General features: G+C 40.8%; 2 protein-coding genes across 2 annotated transcripts in view; one reads left to right on the top strand and one right to left on the bottom strand.

Annotated features, from left to right (window-relative positions):
* Positions 1-1430, bottom strand: part of LOC125178467 — a 2735-nt gene extending 1305 nt beyond the window's left edge. The window contains exons 1-2 of the mRNA XM_047882229.1: positions 1177-1430; positions 385-613 (exon numbers count right to left, since the gene is read on the bottom strand). Coding sequence (XP_047738185.1) covers positions 385-613; positions 1177-1430 — 483 coding nt within the window. The remainder of the gene's footprint in view (positions 1-384; positions 614-1176) is intronic.
* Positions 1431-15744: 14314 nt separating this feature from the next.
* LOC108667620 (ATP-binding cassette sub-family F member 3) lies at positions 15745-23676 on the top strand. The gene is made up of 16 exons (XM_018154664.2): positions 15745-15939; positions 16467-16572; positions 16881-17058; positions 17673-17795; positions 18089-18183; positions 18450-18554; positions 18762-18920; positions 19320-19423; positions 19800-19896; positions 20490-20672; positions 20799-20972; positions 21391-21495; positions 21939-22100; positions 22514-22692; positions 23076-23209; positions 23467-23676. The coding sequence occupies exons 1-16, from the start codon at positions 15867-15869 to the stop codon at positions 23617-23619; spliced, it is 2130 nt and encodes a 709-aa protein (XP_018010153.1). The 5' UTR covers positions 15745-15866; the 3' UTR covers positions 23620-23676.
* The last annotated feature ends 388 nt before the right edge of the window (positions 23677-24064 follow it).

The following is a 24064-nucleotide window of genomic DNA, read 5'->3' as shown; positions in this document are numbered from 1 at the left end:
TGGTAGTGTAGTGGTGATGGAGGTGATGTTACTGGTAGTGTAGTGGTGATGGAGGTGATGTTAGTGGTAGTGTAGTGGTGATGGAGGTGATGTTAATGGTAGTGTAGTGGTGATGGAGGTGATGTTAGTGGTAGTGTAGTGGTGATGGAGGTGATGTTAGTGGTAGTGTAGTGGTGATGGAGGTGGTGTTACTGGTTATGTTATGGTAATGGTTGCAATGGTCACTAACCTGCTGCTTTACTGGTAGTGTAATAGTAGTGTAATGGTAGTGTAATGGTAATTGGTGATGGTTGTAATGGTCACTAACCTGCTGCTTTAATGGTAGTGTAATAGTAGTGTAATGGTAGTGTAATGGTAGTTGGTGATGGTTGTAATGCCACTAACCTGTCTAGCAGCAGCAGCGTGTGTGAGGCGGCTGAGCTCCTGATGCTGCAGGTGGTAAGCGTCTGCCAGCACCTGCAGCAGCAGGCGCTGCGTGCCCGTGCACAGCGGGGGCAGGGGCTTCTCCTGCTGGGGAGGCGCCTGCTCCCCCTCCTGGGGGGCGGCCAGCTCCCCCACCTTCTTGACGAGGGCGTCTTGTCGGCCTCCTGCAGTAGGCGTGGCAGGGAGCGATCTGTGCACGCATACATGTCGGTTAGCCGTGCGTACATGTGACACTTGATACGCACATGACACGGTCCTGCACGCACACGACATGTCACGCACACGACACGACACGCACACGACATGACACGCACACGACACGACACGCACACGACACATCACGCACACGACATGTCACGCACACGACACATCACGCACACGACACATCACGCACACGACACATCACGCACACGACACATCACGCACACGACACGACACGCACACGACATGACACGCACACGACACGTCACGCACACTTCACGTCACGCACACGACACGTCACGCACACAACATGACACGCACACGACACGCCACATACACGACATGACACGCACACGACACATCACGCACACACGCTCACGACATGACACTTCAAGCACACGACACGGCACGCACACGACATGGTCCTGCTGTCACGCACACAACACGACACGACACGACATGCACACGACACGTCACGCACACGACACGTCACGCACACGACACGTCACGCACACGACACATCACACGACACGCACACGGCACATCACGCACCTGGGTTGCAGGAAGGCGTGTGGCAGGATGGCAGGAGGCTCAGGGTTGACCTGTTCGTACTGCGCCTGCAGGAGCAGGTTGTGCTCCCCAGCGAAGCTGCTGACGAACACGTCCACGAGGGAGACTTGCCCCTCCTGCTGGGGGGCGGCAGCAGGAGGGGTGGGGACGGGGGCGGGGACTGGCGCCCTGGCGGGTTTGGGAGGTGGGGACTTGAGCTTGACAATGTCGTTNGTCGTGCTGTCTCTTATACACATCTAGATGTGTATAAGAGACAGGGGGCGGCATGAGGAGGGGTGGGGACGGGGGCGGGGACTGGCGCCCTGGCGGGTTTGGGAGGTGGGGACTTGAGCTTGACTATGTCGTTGTGGTCTGGGGGCCACTGCGTGCACTGCAGCAGGTACAGGAGGTCCTGTAGCAAGTCCTCCCGCGCTACCATCTGCAACAACACCGACACATCACTTGATGCAACACATCACTTGGTGCAACACATCACTTGCTGCAACACATCACTTGGTGCAACACATCTCGAAAATATCCGACTACACATCAGCAACGTGGGTGCTTAATACCAGATCCCACAACACGTTGAGAACCGTAAAAATGGTCCATAACCGCAAGCAAATCAAAACCAACACGTTGAAACACGCAAATCAAAATTATCCACAGGTGCAAACACACGACTTCAACGCAACTATAAGATTTCAATTCGTGGTCTACTGCTATGTTTTGTGTGTTCCTATGTACTGTTTGTAGTGCCTGTCATAATTACTATCAACTAGAATAGGTAACTAAGATGTTCTCTATATGCAAATTTCTCATCACATTGCGCCAATGTACACTAATGACGACACAATGGATAGCTACTACACTACGTACTTACTTGGATACCGGTACCTAAACATGACTTCCATTGTTAAATGTATGTTAACTTGTTCCGTCGGCATTAACACTTGTAGGTACCTAGCAAAAATAATTCATTCATTACCAAGTTTGAATTTCGATTAGGAATTCCAATATTCACGTAATTACAATTTTCTTTCATACGATGAAAGATCGCGAGATGGCATTATTAAGGCAAGTTTTGGAGGTTGTTAGAGAAAACTAAGAGAAGATGAATTGAAAAAGAGGCAAGCAAAAAGGAGAATCACAAGAAGAAAAGGTAAGAGACCCCGAGATACGAGCGACACGAGCAGATAGATAGGGATACGAGGTCTGGAGATAAGAGCGATACGAGCAAACGACGTGATCGCTATCACCAAGTTTATCTGACGCCAGGTCGGCACGAATCGACATCGAGTTTAACTAACGCTTTCGCAAATATAACATCAGTGTTAATTAAATGTAATTCCACAAATATAACATCGCTGGTTCAAATTATAACATCAGTGACCGTAGTATTATAACTAGCTACGAGTTTGTAACTCCGTCAGCCAACTGATAACTGATAGATTTTCAAGCTAAGCCTTCCAATCACACACGAGATGTCAGACGTTACATGTAATTATATAGGCCGCTATACCGTCAACTGGGCTGATTTTGGTTAACGGGGGTGACTTCGGTCACCGAAGTCACGGGGGTGACTTCGGCCACCACTACAACAGAAACAAATGGCAGCAAAACAAAATAATAAACGTTGGCCAAAGTGACCTCGGTGGCCAAAGTCACCCCAGTCACATAATTTTGGCCTACGTTCATTATTTTGTTTTGCTGCCATTTGTTTCTGTTGTAGGTGTGGCCGAAATCACCCCCGGTGGCCGAAATCACCCCCGGTGGCCGAAATCACCCCACTTGACGGTACGTGTCCTCAGGCCGCTGCATGTATATACTGAAGCTAGTTTAACAAAACGGCCTGTTGTTTGAGAATATCCTGATTTTGTCCGAATAGCGATGCACTTTTTGTCATTGTGTAGGTCATCCTAACCCAGTTTAGTCCAACAATAATGCTCGTGCTGTAGGCTATAATAAGCATCACTACTGGGACAATATGACATTAATTTTTCTGAGTGGAGCTTCGCATGGCTCAGGTAACCTTCACTAATTCGTGATTCGCCGACGCAGCAAAAATCTGCACCGCTAACATTTTCCCTCGATGATATAACAATCTGAACGCAGCATAGCNGGGGTTACAACCTTAGTGTAGTAACTAGGGGCTCACAACCCTAGTGTGTCTAGAGGGTTACAACCCTAATGTAACTAGGGGGTTACAACCATAGTGTAACTAGGGGGTTACTACCCTAGTGTAACTATATAGGGGGTTACAACCCTAGCGTAACTAGGGGGTTACAACCCAAGTGTAACTAGGGGGTTACAACCCTAGTGTAACTAGGGGGGTACAACCCTAGTGTAACTAGTGGGATACAACCCTAGTGTGACTAGGGGGTTACGACCCTAGTGTATTAACTAGGGGATTACCCGCCCTAGTGTAACTCGGACTAGAAACTGTAGTGCCTTGAATAAATGATATACCCCAATGTAAATGATACCCCACTTGTAAATGATATACCCCAATTATAAGCGAGGTTGAACACAACATTGAGGATGATTTTTTCCACCAGCATTCAAGACTCGCCATAATTCTAAGCAGGGTCAGGGCGTACGTGCAAATGCACGTCCTAGTCCTGCCTGGATTTTAAATGCAAAGCTCTTGACAGTTATCACCGAGACTTTGAGATGAATGAGTCATATGTAAATGACGACACTCATTGAACTAAGTGAGAGTCGTATGCAAATGACGACAGTGATTATATACCATAGAAGCTAACACTCAAAGAAATGAGTGTCTTTATCCAAATAACGATGCACTCTTTGTCCTGACACGCCTAGTTTGGATCGACAAAAAACGTTTCAGTGTTGCTTGCAGAAAGTGTCACTATATGGACAACATGACCCATTTCATTCTCTGAGTGTAAAGTACAGAATAATCAATCTATATCGCATAAATTACTTACGTAGATATAAATAATTCATGTACATTGCATATATCAACATACATCAATCATGACACGGAAGAACATTAGGCCTCGGCGACAAGTTTCCTGCAGGATCCTGGCCGTCTCCATGGCAACAATGGAAACTGAAGCTTGAAGTATAAACATGACGGCAAATCTCTTACATTGAATCTTATTTTCCAGCCGTAAAAAGCGCGGTGAGGCCATTAATGCGAGATAAGGCCGTAAATTGGTGGTGAGGCAGTAGTATATGCTTGGTGAGGCCGTAGTATATGCTTGGTGAGGCCATAAATGCGTGGTAAGACCGTAAATGCGTAATCATGCTTTACATTGACCCATTAGTAAGATCAAACGAATCACCGATAAATGGAAAACTAAGTCGACCGCCTTCGCTCACCGACGAACATACAATAATTGTCTGCCGTGCTGTGCTTGTTGCGCCGTGCCGTGCCGTGCTGTGCTTGCTGTGCCGTGCCGGGCTTGCTGCGCTGTGCTTGCTGTGCCTGAACAGCCTTGTGCCACCAGAATGTTACCGTCAGCAATAAAGTTCATTAATAAAGCAATGAAGCAATTATCCTTGTCACCAACAGCAGAGTATAACGGCGCGTGAGTCTTCGTCTCGCTCTCAGTTCACAATGAGAATCTCATTCGATATAATATACAAAGTCAGCCAATAAATGCCAAAGACTTACACAAAGCCAGCCAATAAGTGCTAAAGCCTTCAACAAAGCCAGCCGATAAGTGCTCAAGCCACCAACTGAGCCTTCAACAATCCAGCCAATGTCCTAAACGAAGTCTGGCATAAGCTGGCTAATGCTACAATGAAGCTGATTCATAAATGTTAAAATCTTCGATTAACCAAGCCGATTGAAAATTTTCTATGATGAAGTCATCCAATCACAATTAAATTTTTCAACGAACCCGGCCAATCACAAAGTCGACAAACCACAACTCGACTCTTCACCACAGCCGGCGACATTGCTCAAATTGTCAAAAAAAATCAGTAATTTAACGAACAGCTTCCCCGACGATCTATATTTCAACATAAGTTATTTATATATTATTTAGTTATATTTATTTAGTTACATCAACTTGTTGAAACATGAGAACCAGTTAGAGTGAATATGAAGCCCTTTTTTTCATTTATAGGCCACAGCAACACCGAGCAACTATAGATGACACTGTTTTACAATGTTCCACAGCAAACTTCAGCCTGAATTTCAGGTTCCACATAGAATTACCCCCTGAATTTCTGGTTCCACCTAAAATTTCACCNAAGTAAAACCCACATGAACTCCGTGCTTTGCTTCAGAGGCCAACTGCTCACGAGACATTTGCTTTCCCCCAGCACTGCAAAACAGGACAATAACTGTCTCTTATACACATCTAGATGTGTATAAGAGACAGACTATAGATGACACTGTTTTACAATGTTCCACAGCAAACTTCAGCCTGAATTTCAGGTTCCACATAGAATTACCCCCTGAATTTCTGGTTCCACCTAAAATTTCACCCTGAATTTCAAAACCCAATTGTTTGAAGTGCTACATCGGTAATTAGCTTCTAATTATCAACAGGTCTGGACGACGATCCCTTGGTAACGTCAGCGCTGTCGTTCCCGGTCCATATATATTTGCCACTCGCGTGATGCAACGTCGGCAGTGTGTCAGGATGTAGGAACTTTTTCTGCTCTAGCCTTGAGCGCGCGGGAGAATAAATGTCAGAAATCGAATTGTAAGGTCAGGAGGAAGAAAATCCCGCTGGTCCCAAGCCCGGATATTTACGTGAAAGCAAAATCAAGACATTTAAGTGAGTCTCAAGCCCAGACATTCTATGAGTCCCCGCCCAGACATTCAAGTGAGCCCAGAACTTTTAAGTGAGCCCCAGGCCCAGACATTCAATGAGTCCCAAGCCCAGACATTCAAATGAGTCCTAAGCCCAGACATTCAATTGAGTCCTAAGCCCAGACATTCAATTGAGTCCTAAGCCCAGACATTCAATTGAGTGCCAAGCCCAGACATTTAAGGGAGCCCCAAGCCCAGACATATAAGCAAGTCCCAAGCCTTGACATTTAGGGAGCCCCAAGCCCAGACATATAAGCGAGTCCCAAGCCCTGACATATAAGCGAGTCCCAAGCCCTGACATATAAGCGAGTCCCAAGCCCAAACATTTAAACGAGTCCCAAGCCCAGACATTCAACTGAGTCCCAAACCCAGATATTCATGCGAGCCCAAGACCAGCTATTGGCCATTAATAGCCCCAAGCCCAGTACCAAGCCCAGACATTCAAGAGAGTCCCAGTCCAGCCATTGATGCGAGCATCAAGCCCAGACATTTAAATGATCACCAAGCCCAGACGTACAAGTAAGCCTGAGCCCAAAAGACATTCATACAAATAAAGAAGGCAGAGCGCATTTACAAGCAAACTGCGAGAAATAGCGAATGCAAGTTATACCTTCACCACATGCATTATCACCACACCGAAGAAGTGCTGATAAGGCATGACTGCATTAGGGCATCAGTATCCAAGCTCAATACTGATTGAAATCAATGCATTTTTCATGATTTTTTACTGGCAAATCAAGCAAGTTTGCTGCTATACTGACGACGTATAAAACACGCAGTTTATAACGATGACGAAGCAAGTTACTTATAATGGAAGCTAGCAAACCGCAGCTCATGCATGGGGATGCGTATAGGAGCTAGGTGTGGGTATGAAAAACTCGAGGCGTTACAAGCGTTGTTGCAAGTAGTGTTACTCGTGATGTTACAAGCGTTGGTGCAAGTAGTGTTACTCGTGATGTTACAAGCGTTGTTGCAAGTGGTGTTACTCGTGATGTTACAAAAGTTGTTGCAAGTGATGTTAATAGTGACAGTACAAGACTCTCGCATTACTGGAGCGTTACTTTAGCGCCTTCAGCTGCACGAGACTATTGGACTGTTACTTAGAACGTTACTTGCACTCACCGGCATTTCAACGCAGGTGGCAATCCAATACTTGTTGAATACCATGAATAGTTACGACAACAATTAGAAGAAATTAGGTAATAATTGCGTCCTCAAGAATCAATAGATTAACTGCAGAGAAGAAATGATTTGTCAAACATTCCTGCGCGTATTCACATGTGCTATGATTAAAATAAGACTCATTGTGATGAACACTGCGAGACAAAAAGATGATAATGTCGAGCAAAGAACTCTTAGTACATTTGCATATATAGTGCATTAGCATTTATAATATATTTCCAGTTATAATACAGTTGCATATATAGTACATTTGTATTTTTCAGGACCATCCCCAATTAATAATGCGAAGAATCCAAGATATGATTTAGCAGTACATGCAGTAATATTATAGCATTTATAACTTGAAATATTTAAACGCTGGAATTCTTACGCCGAACTCCAGACATCATCATTCTGTTTATTCATGGACGACGATTTAATTCAGCGTAAAACCTATACGTTCGACGTCATCGTTTGCTGGAATCACGATCTCGTCAATGTACGTACGCACGTATGTGCTCTCACTCGGAAAAATGAAAGGGTCTTATTGTCCAAATAGAGACATACTTTTTGCGTGTAGCACTGATACGTCCTTTCGTCCGATAAAACTGGGTCAGGATGGCCCACGCAAAGGGCAAAAAGTGCATCGCTATTTGGTAAAGTCTATAAATTTGCCCGAGTGGATGACGTCACAGACGCGCGCGTTAACCCGCGACAAGTCATGCAGGTTGGCCAGTGACGTCACGCAGGTTTGCCAGTGACGTCACGCAGGTTGGCCAGTGACGTCATACAGGTTTGTCAGTGACGTCACTCGACTGGAACGTTTTCTCTTCTTCCTCCGCAAAGCAACTTCGCAATCAAGGCGCCGCGATGACACAAAAATTTCCTGGCACGCGTGGAGCCACGCAATCAGAAGCTTTCACCGAAAATCTCCAGATTTATGGTAATCCTTTTTGGTACCAGGAATTGAGTGTACCACAACTGCTTATACGGCGATGGTCTCATATGAATTATAGAAGATAGCAATTAGTATCAAGTTTGTCCCAAGGGAACATTCAACGACCAGGCGCTGTCTCGTTACGATGAATTGAGCGGAACACTCAAATAAATTAGCGTGACTTGCTCAAATGTCAACACACTTCTTAATTGCCTTTGCGTTAGTCATCTTAACCCAGTTTGGTCTGTTCAGCATAAGGGCGCATCTGTGCTACTCGCATAAAGCGTGTCAATATTTAGACTATTTGACCCGTTAATTCTTCTGAGCGCACACTTTAGAGGCACAACGTCAGCTTTCATGTCAAGGATGCAAGCCCTAAAACGGTAGCACACGATATTATCATCAATATCTACGTATGATTTTCTAATAAGAGTTCCTGCATGGTCCATCATCCGATGATAATTATACAAAACGCACGGCAAAGGCAGCAGCACTGACCAACATTGATCACATTGACGCTTCCTCACTTCCTCGTTGGTTATATATATTTAGCATTGTAGAATCATGCACATTTTGTACACTGGTGCTCGATTTTTTTTGTACCAAGCAGCAGCAATATAAATATCTACACAGAAGTTCTATTTTTTGTACCAAGAAACATAACTACACCAAAATAAATATACACAAAGATAATTAACTTGGTAAACTTTGGCGTTGGTGCGTATTTATTTTTAATTTATTCAGCAAGACATTTATATTTAATGCATTTCTTGACTGGGCCAAGGAATCAAGAATGCAGAAGTGATCGTTGATTACAAAAACCGACATATCCTGTCGATGATTAGAATATGTGATGTAATACTTCATTACGGTATATGCCCCACTTTTTGTTCATTACAACTACCGTTATCACGCCCTAAAACAGCTATATTACATTATTATTATTGTTATGGTACGTTTCTATGTATGGAGGAACCTTTGCACCAATAATATGGATGATAGCAATGCCCATTTCATGTAAAGAAACATTACTGGTGGATATGCAGCTATAAGGATAACCATGTTGAACGTTTTCTCATTGTGAAACATTTCCATGTATGGGACAACCTTTGCAACAGAACTTAGGGTGACAACCATACCCACAATTAGTCTCCCCACGATAGATGGCAATAACCCGCGGGCGATAGTAACATGCAATATCGCTACGACACTCGACAGTAACAAGATTGTGGCAGTAACACTAAACATGTCAGTAACATGATTGTGGCAGTAACACTAAACATGTCAGTAACATGATTGTGGCAGTAACACTAAACATGTCAGTAACATGATTGTGGCAGTAACACTAAACATGTCAGTAACATGATTGTGGCAGTAACACTAAACATGTCAGTAACATGATTGTGGCAGTAACACTAAACATGTCAGTAACATGATTGTGGCAGTAACACTAAACATGTCAGTAACATGATTGNCACTCTAGCAGCATCTACTCAACCTATACGCACACTCTAGAGGCTGTTACTCAACTCACGCACTCTAGCAGCATCTACTCAACCTATACGCACACTCTAGAGGCTGTTACTCAACCCACGCACTCTAGCAGCATCTACTCAACCTATATGCACACTCTAGAGGCTGTTACTCAACTCACGCACTCTAGCAGCATCTACTCAACCTATATATACACTCTAGAGGCTGTTACTCGACTCAGGCACTCTAGCAGCATCTACTCAACCTATATATACACTCTAGAGGCTGTTACTCAACTCACACTCACTACAAGCATCTACCCAACCTATACGCACACTCTAGAGGCTGTTACTCGCCTCACACTCACTACAGGCAACTACCCAAACGATATACAAACTCTAGAGGTATTTGAAAAATTTCTCCATAAGATTTAATTGGCAGTGCAAGCATGGCTCCAAATGAAGCCTCGTTCTGCGATGATAGTAAACTGTGTCCACCCATCTACAAGGCTGAGAAATTTTGCGTGACGCCCGAATGAAAACCGTGCACATAACTAATTCGTGCGTCTGTTACGTTGGTACGTAGTCCGTGCGTCTGTTACGTTGGTACGTAGTCCGTGCGTCTGTTACGTTGGTACGTAGTCCGTGCGTCTGTTACGTTGGTACGTAGTCCGTGCGTCTGTTACGTTGGTACGTAGTCCGTGCGTCTGTTACGTTGGTACGTAGTCCGTGCGTCTGTTACGTTGGTACGTAGTCCGTGCGTCTGTTACGTTGGTACGTAGTCCGTGCGTCTGTTACGTTGGTACGTAGTCCGTGCGTCTGTTACGTTGGTACGTAGTCCGTGCGTCTGTTACGTTGGTACGTAGTCCGTGCGTCTGTTACGTTGGTACGTAGTCCGTGCGTCTGTTACGTTGGTACGTAGTCCGTGCGTCTGTTACGTTGGTACGTAGTCCGTGCGTCTGTTACGTTGGTACGTAGTCCGTGCGTCTGTTACGTTGGTACGTAGTCCGTGCGTCTGTTACGTTGGTACGTAGTCCGTGCGTCTGTTACGTTGGTACGTAGTCCGTGCGTCTGTTACGTTGGTACGTAGTCCGTGCGTCTGTTACGTTGGTACGTAGTCCGTGCGTCTGTTACGTTGGTACGTAGTCCGTGCGTCTGTTACGTTGGTACGTAGTCCGTGCGTCTGTTACGTTGGTACGTAGTCCGTGCGTCTGTTACGTTGGTACGTAGTCCGTGCGTCTGTTACGTTGGTACGTAGTCCGTGCGTCTGTTACGTTGGTACGTANCAAAGCCAGCCAATAAGTGCTAAAGCCTTACACAAAGCTAGCCAATAAGTGCTAAAGCCTTACACAAAGCCAGCCAATAAGTGCTAAAGCCTTACACAAAGCCAGCCAATAAGTGCTAAAGCCTTCAACAAAGCCAGCCAATAAGTGCTAAAGCGTTCAACTGAGCCTTCAACAATCCTAGCCGATGTCCTAAACGAAGTCTGGTAAAAGCTGGCTAATGCTACAATGAAGCTGATTCATAAATGTTAAAATCTTCGATTAACCAAGCCAATTGAAAATTTTATATGATGAAGTCATCCGATCACAATTAAATTTTTCAACGAGCCCGGCCAATCACAAAGTCGATAAACCACAACTCGACTCTTCACCAGAGCCGGCGACATTGCTCAAATTGTCAAAAAAAATCAGTAATTTAACGAACAGCTTCCCCGACGATCTATATTTCAACATAAGCTGTTATACTTAAGTATTGTTATAGTAACAAAGATTTTTATAGTGGCGAAGATCGTAAGTAATACGATGATCCTGAGTTCAAGTGGCGGTGCAATTCTAGAACTGTGCATGCGATGTGAGAGACACAGAAGATTTCGTAATAAAAGATTTATCTTAACTTATGTAGGTATATCTATTTAGCTACTTTGGTCTCTGTACAATGTACATCTATTTATTTATTTAGTTATATCAACTTGTTGGAACATGAGAACCAGTTAGAGTGAATATGAAGCCCTTTTTCATTTATAGGCACCAGCAACACCAAACAACTATAGGTGACACTGTCACAACAGTGTCACCTATAGTTGTTTGGTGTTGCTGGTGCCTATAAATGAAAAAGGGCTTCATATTCACTCTAACTGGTTCTCATGTTTCAACAAGCTGATATAACTAAATAAAAAATAATGTACATTGTACAGAGACCAAAGTAAATAAATAGAAATAGTCAGCAATGTTCCACAGCAAACTTCAGCCTGAATTTCAGGTTCCACGTAGAATTCCCCCCTAAATTTCTAGTTCCACCTAAAATTTCACCCTGAATTTCAAAACCCAATTATTTGAAGTGCTTCATCGGTAATTAGCTTCTAATTATCAACAGGTCTGGACGACGATCCCTTGGTAACGTCAGCGCTGTCGCTCCCGGTCCATATTAGCCACTCGCGTGCAGCAACGCCGGCAGTGTGTCAGGATGCAGGAACTTTTTCCGCTCTAGCCTTGAACGGTNTGCTGTGACTATGGGTGCTGTGACTATGGGTGCTGTGACTGCGGTGACTATGAGTGTGATGGCAGCGGTGATTACGAATGTAGTGACTGCGTAACACAGTGAACAGCACACGTTACATATTTCATCTCAGAATCGCGAAATCAAGTTTCAGTGAAATATTAATCAAGTTTAATCCTAAACTTATTAACCTGACGATCTTCTAGTTATTTTTAACAACTTCGTTAGGTATTTTTATAACGACGATCTTCGTTATTTTTAACAACTGGCTAGAATCGCATGAATCACACGATACTTGACTTGGCTAGGTTTCTATTTTGATAGTTTGATGCTTTATTCAGCAAGGCTTTTTTTGCATTTCTTGACTGGGTCAGGAAATCATGAATCTAGACGTGATCGTTGATTACAACAATCGACATATCACATATCCTGTCGATGATTAGAATGCGTGCTGTAATACTTCATTACAGTACATGCCCCGCTATTCGTTCATTACAACTACCATTATCATGTCAATAGAATCATCACTTATTATTTCCGATACTCGAAAAAGGTTTCGCAAGTAACTTTCTTTTGGAGCTTTTCCTTCAAAACTGATCATAGTCGAACTGATGGTGATAAAAAACTGATCGTGATAAAATAGAAGAATAATTAGGTCTTTTAATGAACACAACACTAGTAGTATCGTAGAATGACTTTCCTCCTTCCATTCCAATTCTATCCCTCAGTCGAGTCTAAAGACTAGTTGCAATCGGGAGGTACCGCAGCCGCTGCGGAGATGGAAGTTCACAAATGACAATGTAAAAAGTTGTCCTGGAAATTCCTTAACTTAAGCACACATTACAATTACGTAAGACTACAGGTAGAAGAACTTATATGGAAAGAAACACATGCATCTTACCACGAGATACTGGATCAAAGTTCAATTGATTCCAAACACTACAAGAACGAACTCCTATCACTAATCAAGGTTAAATTCTCACAGGTGTCAAATGATTTTTCTCATACTGGAACGAAACATAAGGTACAAAATAAATACCTTATAATAAAATTAGCTTGCTTGTTGTACTTGACTTACTTTTACGCCAAAAGAATCTATCTAGCACCAAAAATGGTCACAAATTTTGCTGAACGCAGCACCAACAACCTCACATCCAAGTTTTCATTGCGATACTGAGGCATGGCTCCGCGTTACACTGTGGCCTGTCAGTCGGGTCCCGCAGCACGTCAGCTGCGGCAGACAACTGACAATTTCAGGAATTAGGCGATTGCAACTTCCAGTTGAACAATTTCAACACGATTGATCTATTTATTGGATCAGTTTAACATTTTTTGTTTGCAACATTGGTATTGCAGCAGACTTGTTGAAATGGTTTATTATTATTCGTATTTAGCGCATAAAACGGACCGTGCTGAGGATGCACAACTGTGTCGTAACAAATATTCTCAAGTTAAACAGCCAAATAACAAATGAGTCGCAAATGATCTTAATCCAATGAAAAGAAGTTGGAAGCTTTTAAAACTGCCAAGAAATGAGCGGCGTTAGTATCTCAGGAAGATAACGGACGGTAAATGTCTTGCAAATTGACCTATCACCTGAGCAGACCAATACGTAACAGGGCAAAGACAACAAAAATAGCTGCTTACCATACCTTATTAGCTGTTGCGGTATACTTTCATAACAAAAAATTATGATAAGTGACAATAATTGATTCAAATTGTGATATTTATGTTTGCCGACATTTAATTCCTAAACTCTGTGCTATAAGTGCGCCGTTGACCAAACGCATATGTAAGCATTTGCTTCGATAGTTTCAAGGTCCAGCTCGACCAGCTTCTGTGATGAACATCATAAGGATTAGCGATAAACCTGAACATATTGCTTCTACAGTCTATAAGAGGATTAATCTGCTTGTGTAAGGACCTCTTCGGCTAGACGAGATCTGCTATTAATGTTTTCGTTTCTCATTTAAGCCTACAATTTTCAGGAGACTAACCTCACAAGGAACAAAATTGTTTTCTCAAATTTACTTCAGAAATTGGAAAAATGACAAGCAATTGCTACTACTGTCACTTATACTTGTTTACGTTTACGTCATTAATAATCTGAGAAATATTCCTGTGGGCTTCAGATATTGGTCGACTTACGTCGGGGCATCGCATGGCTATGATGCTAGTGGAATTTGATTTTTGATTTGGGTCGTGTTGACCCTGAAAAAGACATTTACTCGGCTAGCTGTCAAGCAGCACATATTAGTTTTTTTTTTGGCAGAAGAAGTGGAAAAAATTCAGGTGGGAGCGATATTAGAGCAGAGGCTAGAGGGGTGGGGAAGTTCGTGTTGAGATGAAATGGAAGCTGAGGGAAATAAAGTTCAACATTAGAGATATTTGGTCTATCATGCTATGAACTTGAGTGTTTGAAACTGGAATTTGATATTAGGAGCCGTAAATAGTTCCTTGTTTTATATTGATATTGTTACTGTTATTATTTTTTTATTTCTGCTTGATTCTTTATACCCTTCCAGCCTCCATTCCCACCAACCTCCCCTTTCCCTTCATTCTCCATGCGCTCTACAAATATCGTTTTACACTCTCAGTCATGGAAGCAGTCACCCATGTTGACAAACCGACTATCATTGCAATCAGTTCATCTCCCGTTCTCTCGTACATCACACCATCACTCTCACCCAGTATCACTCTCACAATTTTCAGTCGTTCTCTCTCCTATACATCACACTCCATCATCAAGTGCTCCGCAGCTTCTTTCTCGCCTCTGTCACACATAAAACAAATATCTGCTCTAATTTTATTCCACCTTTATGTCCGTGTATTCAAACTTGAGTCATTTGTACTCACGCAGAACATCAGGTCACCAGACATACTGCCATCAAATACGCATTCATACCTGGGCATCTCTTCATCTTCTGCAGCTTGTGGCTGTCTGTTCTTTCCCTTCCTTGCTCCGAGGTTCTTATAGCTCACTTTTTTCGTTTTTACATTATTCTTTCTTATTACGTTCTCTCTTATTACGTTCTTTACATTATTTCACATCCAATTCTATTCCAGTAATACATTTTACTGTCATTTCTACAGCACCGTGCGTGTGACGGTCTCGTCTCGTTGTGAGCCACCCTCATTAAGTTTCTTTTCCCTGCAGACTGGAGGTGGCAAGTGAGGGTCTTTTCCAATAACAATTGAAATAAAACAATAATTCGAATTGGAATAAAACAATAACAATTTTCCTGGAATAAAAATGGTCGTAGACTTTTCACTGTGGCCAACGTGTCAGGTGCAAGACTAAGCCATTCACTGATTCAGCCACGACTGACTTGCCTTGCCTCATCAGTCTTGAGACTAGGCACCACCTGATCAAAGCTCACAGCAAAATCATCATACGCTCGGAGCTAAATAAATGCACCTGCAAAACAAATTCTATATAACATAAGTGGAAATTCGAAAATGTAAAATATTATATGACAGTTTTGCGATTATTCATATTTATCACAAAATATACATTAGTAAAACATTGCTATGTATAGCTTGTTCTGATTCATACTCTAAAATGCCATTGCCAGGTATATTTACCTGGCAATGGCAATTAAATTTTTAATTTTACTATACATTTGCATCAATTGTTTTATCCAAATTTGAAGAGTTGTCAACTTTGCCTACAATCTTGGTAATATCTGATACAGTGTCTGCATTTAGATTACAGTATGATTAGTGTTTTATAAACATCTTTCTCTAGTGTTCAACAAAAAATTTAATCAAGCAAAACTTTGTCTGTAATAAAAATAAAAATTTATTTTGATTTCAGTAAGCTACAAGTATGACTGGTACAAGTTCCGTGTTTAGGAAAAAGTTCCCTGGGCTTGATGAAGAAATATTCCAGTATGTTGAAGGTAAGTTCTTCCTGATGGTAATAAAAGTATTATTCAATTGAAATAGTAACTTTTTTTATCTAATTCCTTCTGCTCTAGAGTCTGCTCAACAGATTGAAATTTGAAATTTTGGTTGAAAATGTATCTTCTGTCAGTGATAGAAGATACTGTTTATAAACTGCAATTTACTGACCACATTTCATCTAAGACAATTTAAATACTAGTATGCAACACTTGATATATTGCAATTGTGTAAAAAAGCTTCAGTTATCTCTATGTATAACTTAAAAATTTTCATACATTTCTATATAAACAATTTATGGTTTCTATTTCAGCCAACAACTTGAGTATAATGGCAACTCATTTGTTATTGATATTATGTGTGAAAATTTCTCAAAATACTATTGACAAATATTCAGTACAATAACTAAAGCTCAGACTGATTACTCAATATCATTTAGCTTTGGTGCTATTGACTTAAATTTTTTCTTAAGGAAAACTTTTTGCATCTTATATGTCAAAACTTAAACTTCTCTCCCTTTGATTAGGTGTACTGGAGAATTTGGGAGATTTTTCTGATGGCCAAGAGTTACATGATGCTATTGGAGGCTTGCTCATGGAGAGTGTAGGGGCTGACAAAGACACTGAAATAAGGTGATTCATTTTAGATATTATGTATTGATTACAAATCCTTGTAAAATGTAGTGATGGATTACTTATAGATGCCTACTTTTTATATTTTATTGCAATTTTTATCTATGCATGTCTTTGTAAGCATAATAGCACTAAGTTTGGTACCAGTTGTTTCAACAATTTTGTGGAATTTGAGAACTAATTTTTTCATACTTCAAACATCGGCATAGAATTTCTTAAGGATCAAGCCTATCATTCATACTTTATTTCAATTATATTTCTTGATTTTTGTAGGTGATGTCATTTGATCAAATTATTTTGTATTGCAGGAAGTTGTGTGAAGACTTGATGTCCTGTAGCACCAATGGTGTTACATCTGACAGTGCAAGCAGCGTAGGCAGCAAAATGCTTCTCACCTCTCCCATCCAGCTTGCCCAGATGGCTGAAGACCAGGAAAGACAGGAAGAGGTCAAGAGTGTTTGGATTCAGCAACGAGATGATTCCATGGTGAGAGCTTATGTATGATGAACATGAATAACTCTCCTTCATTCATAATTATTAATTCTACTGAATTATCAAAATGACAGAATTATAAATTCTACGCAATTATCAATTCAACATAATTATCAATTCAACAGAATTATTAATTCTACAGAATTGTCAATTCTACAGAATTATAAATTCTACATATTGATCAATTCTACTTAATTATCAATCTACATAATTTTTAATTCTACAGATTGATCAATTCTACATAATTATCAATTCTACATAATTATCAATTCTACATAATTACCAATGCTACAGAATTATCAATTTACATAATTATCAATTCTACTAATAGTCAACAAGGGACATGGTGTCTTTCAAAAAGCCTGTTTGTTCAAATTAATTTTTTTCAGTTTGTTCCACTAAGGTTTGCTCAAATTAAGTGTTGCAAATTACTATTTTGTGTGTCAAAATCTCATGTGCTATATATCCAACTCATATTTATGGTTGCTAAAAGTAATATTGTGTGTCAGAACCTTGTGTACTATTTGTAAAACTAAGGCATTGCTTTTATTCAGTGTTGCAAAAAAAAAATTTGTGTGCCTAATTATAATGTGGTCCATAACCATCAGAAAGTAGACCAAAAGAAATTGGAGAAGGCTGAAGCTAAGCTTCGTGAGAAGAGAGAAAAGCGAGGCAATGAGCAGTCATACCAGCCACCTGCTATTGTCAACACCATGGCCACTGCCACTCAGGTACTTGAACTTGGGCTATCAACTTCTCCGTTGATCTCCTTCTTGGAGTGTCTTGTACTGAGACATACTATTGAAGTTTTCCTTGGACTATGATAGATGTTCCAGTTAACCTCTAGTTTGAAAGGAAACTTCTCGAAGTGTCTTGTACAATGTACAGAGAAATACTATTGAAGTTTTGCTAGGATTATGATTGATGTTCCAACTTACCTCTAGTTTGGAAGGAAAATTCTATGTACAAAGTAATAACGATTCTAATCTGAGATTATTCATACCAGTTATAATATATGTTTCAGGAAATTAGCAGGAAAGATCGAGCACTCGATGCCAAAGGTGGTAACAACACCAAGGACATCAGGATAGAAAACTTTGATGTTGCTTTTGGTGACAGGTGAGAACATTTCACTGAATAATCTAAATATTTCTTTTATGCCATTTAATTTACCACCCTAGGTTTATCCTTTCAGAAAATTAATTTTATTTATAAGTTTCATTTGCATAAATTATTTCTATGTTTAAGCTGACAAAAAGAAGTTGAAACCAATTGCCGCCTCTTATTTAATTACTTACAAAATTGTTTAGTCTCTTTATGTTAAGTTTATTCTAGTCTCTTCTCTTGTTGATAATTTCATGAAATATTTATTGAATAATGTTCAGGGTACTCATTCAAAACTCAACCATCACTCTGGCGTTTGGTCGTCGGTATGCCCTCATTGGTCGCAATGGACTCGGCAAGACAACTCTACTCAGGATGATTGCAGCGTGAGTCTCCACAGTTTATGTTACACAAATACCATGAATTGTTTCTACAAGATTGGATTCCCTTAATTTTTTGTTAAAGTGTGCTTTCTTGCAGTTGGGCACTTGATTTTTTTAAGAAGCATTATTGCCCACTAAGAGGTTTAAAAAAAATTGAATTTAAGGTTGCATCACGCTTCTAAGGCCCAATTTTATAAAAATCATTTACAGGGGCGTGCTACGAATTCCATCTCACATCTCCGTGCTGCATGTGGAGCAGGAGGTGACAGCTGACGACACGAGTGCACTAGAGAGCGTCTTGCAGTGTGACACTGTTCGTCATGCTCTACTGCAGGAAGAGAAGGCTCTGCAGCAGCGCATTGCTGGAGGGTACTTACCGTACAAACTTAAATGTGAAAAAAGCCATAATTTATCTTTTTTTATGTACAATCACAATTTTCATCTTGCGTCATTTTCATCTTGCATCACAATTTTCATCTTGCAATTTTCATCTTGCAATTTTCATCTCCGGTATAATAATTTATTTAACATTATTATATTGAAATAGTCCTTTTAGCAAATTTACAAGCGTCTCCACCTCCAAAAACGTCCTACCTAAAATTTGCATTTTTCTGCAAAAAGATTTCTTATTCTGCTAAAAAAGTTTTGATATCTACAGTTTTAATATTCAGTCACGGATGATAATTGACTTGAAATAATTGATTACTAGCATGAATTTACAATTTTAGTATCTTTGCACGAGTATCTATAAGATTTTGCGTGTTGCAGGGACAGTGATCAAGCCCTGAGTGAGCGCCTGGCTGCAGTGTATGCTGAGCTGCAGGCTATTGAGGCCGATAAAGCGCCTGCAAAGGCTTCTGTTATTCTCTGTGGTAAGAAATTGCTTATAAAGCTCTACTGATGTAAAATGTAGGAAATCCTGCACTGCTTATTCCGTTTATACATGAATTTGCTTACTCAGTCCAAGCTTATTAAAGCTAAACTGCTCTAGAGTTGATATTATAATGAAAAAAACCTTCCAAACTTATGGTGGTGAATCCCATAACTAAAAAGACAGCAATTTAGTATGTGAAAAAAATCAATCTTGTGGCGTTTCTATTCCTCTTTGTCAAATATTGCATAGAAATTTAAATTCTTGAACGTTATTGTGGCCAACTGTTCCACGTGTACCCTAAGGCCGAGGCCACTAAGAGTTGTGACAACTAATTAATAAATTATGGTTCTGATGTCACTCTTCCTGTCATTCAGGGCTTGGTTTTACCCGCGAGATGCAGCAACAAGCGACCAAGAAGTTCTCAGGCGGCTGGCGGATGAGAATAGCCCTCGCCCGAGCTCTCTTTACTCAGTGAGTGTACGAGAGCTGCTCTTTTTTTTTCTAAGTGAATCTGTCAAATCATAGAAGTTCAGAATTTGCCAGTCTAAATTAATGCTCTATCTGCTCATTAAATCAACCATTTATTGCTAATATTCGTGAGCAACCTTTTCTTGCAATAATTGAAATCGTCTTATGACATCCACGCTTGTGGCATCATAGCACGGTGAGGGAGGCTGAACCTTTTTTCACAACAAAGTTCAAAATAATGAACTTACTTGCTTTGTGCACCTGGCCAAACTGGCTTACCTAATGGTTGTCTCTTGAAGCATTTTTAAGCGCGAGAAACTTGAGCATAATTTGATAGTCATTTGCTCGAAAAGCGTTAACCCTCATTACACTGCATAATTTTACGACGTTACAATCGTGCTTAGGGTAGGTACATTTCTACCTATGCTGTCCACCTAGGGTTAATACAATGCCTAAATGATCTTAACTTCTACCTCTCCGTCACTCGAAATTTCATTTCGATGTAGTGAGCACGGGATGTTAAAACATTGGCTCAATTGATTGTTCAGTTATTTTGTAGGCTTAATTGTTACTAAATTTGATTTATTCGTGTTTAGACCCGATCTACTCCTGCTCGATGAGCCTACCAACATGTTGGACCTGAAGGCGATTATATGGCTTGAAGGCTACCTGCTGACCTGGCCCACCACCTTACTGCTCGTGTCCCACGACCGACACTTCCTCGACTCTGTTCCTACGGACGTGCTCCACCTTCACTCCAGAGCTATCCAGTCGTACAGGTGAGCCTCAAGACCATCACTTTGCCGTGCTCAAACTCCACTCTGATTACTTTCAGTGACGTTCATAGAAGCGCACGTAATTTTAAACTGCACACGAATGCTTTACTCACGTTATTTTCCTTGCAGGGGCAACTACGAGAACTTCCTGAACACTCGCACGGAGCGGCAGAAGAACCAACAACGCGAGTACGACAGCCAGATGCAGTTCAGGGCGCACGTGCAAGAGTTTATCGACAAGTTCCGCTACAATGCCAAGCGCGCCTCCCTTGTTCAGAGTAAAATTAAGATGCTTGAAAAATTGTAAGTCTTTCCAGTACTATATTGAGTTTCGGTTACGATTTATAATAGAATGGAAGTTGTGTACATTTATTAAACCGATTTCACTTCGAAAATCTATGTAAAAGTATGGCTAGTTGATTATATAATTATTTCCGTACTGATCATCTTATCCTGTAGAGGAAGTTCTCTATTGATCGTTTCACAAATTGTATTTTCTACTGCCATTAAATAAGAAGCAGAATGTCTGGCTGTGGTGGTGGTTTGACCTGAATATTCCATGTTTGCTTCACAGTGTGTTAAAAGTTAACATCGTAGTAATGTAAACGATGGTCCGCATTGCTAATAGTGAATTATGATTGACCTGTTTGTCCTCTGATATTGAATTATGACTCACTTTTTTGTCCGCTGATCTTGAATTATGACGAACCTGTTTGTGCAGGCCTGAGCTCCAGCCTGTGGAGAAGGAGTCCGTCGTGGTATTCAGTTTCCCCGATGTGGATAAATTGAGTCCTCCTATCCTACAACTCGATGAGGTCTCCTTCAGGTCAATGAACTTATAAATATATTACAAAGACTTCAATTGCAGTGTATTATCTCGAACGTCTTAAAATAATGTAGCAATTGAGATTATGACCTAAATTTGTTGTCGAATCTGAGCTGCCAGATCAAGGCTTTTTGGGCTGAAGACTGTATCACCTAAGTGTTTAAGTAATCGCGATGAGAAACTTGAATTGCAGCTTTTAAATATGCCTCATAGTTTTGTCTGTTTACTAGCTCGACCTGAAGCGCTAGCAACTACGGCCACTGAACTAACTAACTTGTCTGTTTACTGCTATAATTATTAGTGTTGTGAACTGCGCCTCAGGTTAATCCCACTCAACACCATTGTTTTGTTAACTGCTAAAAAAAGAAATGTGAACTGCTTTCACCGTCATAATCATCGTTTTATTTGGCCGAATGAAGAACGTCCTGTCGATTTGGTCACAGGTACTCGAAGGATGGACCCCCAATATTTCAAGACGTTAATCTCACGACGACGATGACTTCTCGTACGTGCATTGTCGGTGACAATGGAGCTGGAAAAACAACTTTATTAAAAATTCTATTAGGCGAACTGTCACCAACTAAAGGCCAGCGTTTCTGCAACAGGTTTGTAGAGAAAAACTAATTGGGGGAAACTTATTTTTAAAATTTTATCGCGGTGATGGGCTTCCTTTGTAATAACTATCAACGTGAAAAAAAATTATCTGAACTAAATTTCTTGTTATGTAATGAACATTGAAATATAATAATTGCTTAAGTTTCAAACTCAGCCTCATAGGTATGCTATGTTATGCCACATTCTGTATGTGAACGTGCAGAAGTGTTACGATGTAGACAATATCATGTAATATTCTGGATGGAAGCGTTCAAAGTATGTATGAAGTAGCCAATATCATATAATATCCTGGATGTAAGTATTCAGAGTGTGCATAAGCAGCATAACATAGCCTGTATCGTGTAATGTTCTGCATGTACACTATCAAAAGTGTACGAAGTAACCAAGTTGCTGGTTGTTGCAGACAACTACGCATCGGGTACTTCTCCCAGCACCACGTAGACCAGCTTGACCTACGCTTGTCAGCCGTGAGTCTTTTGCAAGAGCGCTTCCCCGGCAAGCCCGTGGAGGAGTACAGACGACAGCTGGGACGTTTTGGCGTCTCGGGCGACTTGGCTCTGCAGCAGCTGGCCAGTCTTTCTGGTTAGCTTTTTTGTTTTGCCTTAACGGTTACTTTGTAATCTTGTTTTTACGTTATCTTTATTGTGTAAACTAATCTGAATTTATTATTCAACGTTTCATGCTCTTATTTAGCCTAAGCAGTTATATTTTTCTGTAATTATCTAATGTTTGACGATTTTGCAATACTTCTTGAGTACTCATCAATGTCAGCTCATCTCAGTATGAATTTGCTCTAATATTTATATCGTCAGCATATATTGTTTGTATTGGAGGCTTGCGATATACGATTGTGACGACTTTAGTCTCGGTGACTCGAGTGATTTAAATATTGATAATTTTATCGAGTGTCTCACACCCTAATAATTTCTGAAAACTTGACTTTTATTGATGTATATTATTTACAGGAGGTCAAAAAAGCCGAGTCGCTTTTGCAGCAATGGCGGCCGCGTCTCCGAGCTTCCTTATCTTGGACGAGCCCACCAATCATCTCGACATAGAAACTATAGAAGCCCTGGGTGAAGCTATCAAGCTCTATAAGGTTTGTTGTTGGAATACTTTGTATTCTAAGATCTTGGCATTTTGTCAGTTAGAAATTGCAGTTAAAGATAGTTTTTTTTGCACTCATTCCTTCTTCCTATGCCTATCATTATTCAAGTCAATACCATTTGTACGACAATGAACAAGGACAATTTATTCGACTAATCTTATCATTAGAACGCAGTATCTATGATATTTTTGACCACTACGTTGGTCTGACGGCAGTTGATAATTAATGAAAGAAATTCTAATGAACAGGGTGGTGTTGTGCTGGTGTCCCATGACGAGCGACTCATCAGACAAGTGTGCACGGAGCTATGGCTATGCGGGAACGGCACTGTGCGCTCCATTGAAGGAGGCTTCGATTCTTATCGTCATCTTGTGCAGGCAGAGATTGCTGCTGTGGCTTAGCTTGAGAATGTAAATCAATGACTTGTACGACCAATCGAAACTCTTCACGACTTTTTCCTCGTGCTTTTTTATTATCCTTCGCTAATTTTATCTTATTTTGATGAAAATAAATGTTTCGAAACTAATTGACACATTTGTATTGTTAAATAATTAACGTTGTATACAAATTAACATTGAATTCAACTAAAAATTTGTTCTCTGCTTGTTATGTGAAATCAGTCGTCTCGGTGATGATAGACACATATTACTTTTTAGTTTGTGGCGAAGTTTCTTCATATTTGAATATTGTATGCGATTGTTAATTTTATTTTACCCCTGTGTTAAATAAATGCTTTGAGAATTATTTATTTGAACTTGCATAATATTTATTCCTCCAGCGCGGATTTTTTTTTGTGATTAAACGTTACGTCAAACAAGAATAACAGTAAACAGTCGGGGCCTCGGG

This window comes from Hyalella azteca, unplaced genomic scaffold, assembly GCF_000764305.2.
Source record: "Hyalella azteca isolate HAZT.00-mixed unplaced genomic scaffold, Hazt_2.0.2 contig9951, whole genome shotgun sequence".
NCBI lineage: Eukaryota > Metazoa > Arthropoda > Malacostraca > Amphipoda > Hyalellidae > Hyalella > Hyalella azteca.
This window is presented reverse-complemented; position numbering and strand designations above follow the sequence as displayed.

Bases quoted from the DNA above. Each gene is read 5' to 3' on its own strand.
- LOC108667620 (XM_018154664.2), top strand. From the start codon at position 15,867: ATGACTGGTACAAGTTCCGTGTTTAGGAAAAAGTTCCCTGGGCTTGAT. The intron at 16,573-16,880 runs GTGATTCATTTT...TTTGTATTGCAG, and splicing joins GACAAAGACACTGAAATAAG to GAAGTTGTGTGAAGACTTGA. The intron at 17,059-17,672 runs GTGAGAGCTTAT...CATAACCATCAG, and splicing joins AGCAACGAGATGATTCCATG to AAAGTAGACCAAAAGAAATT.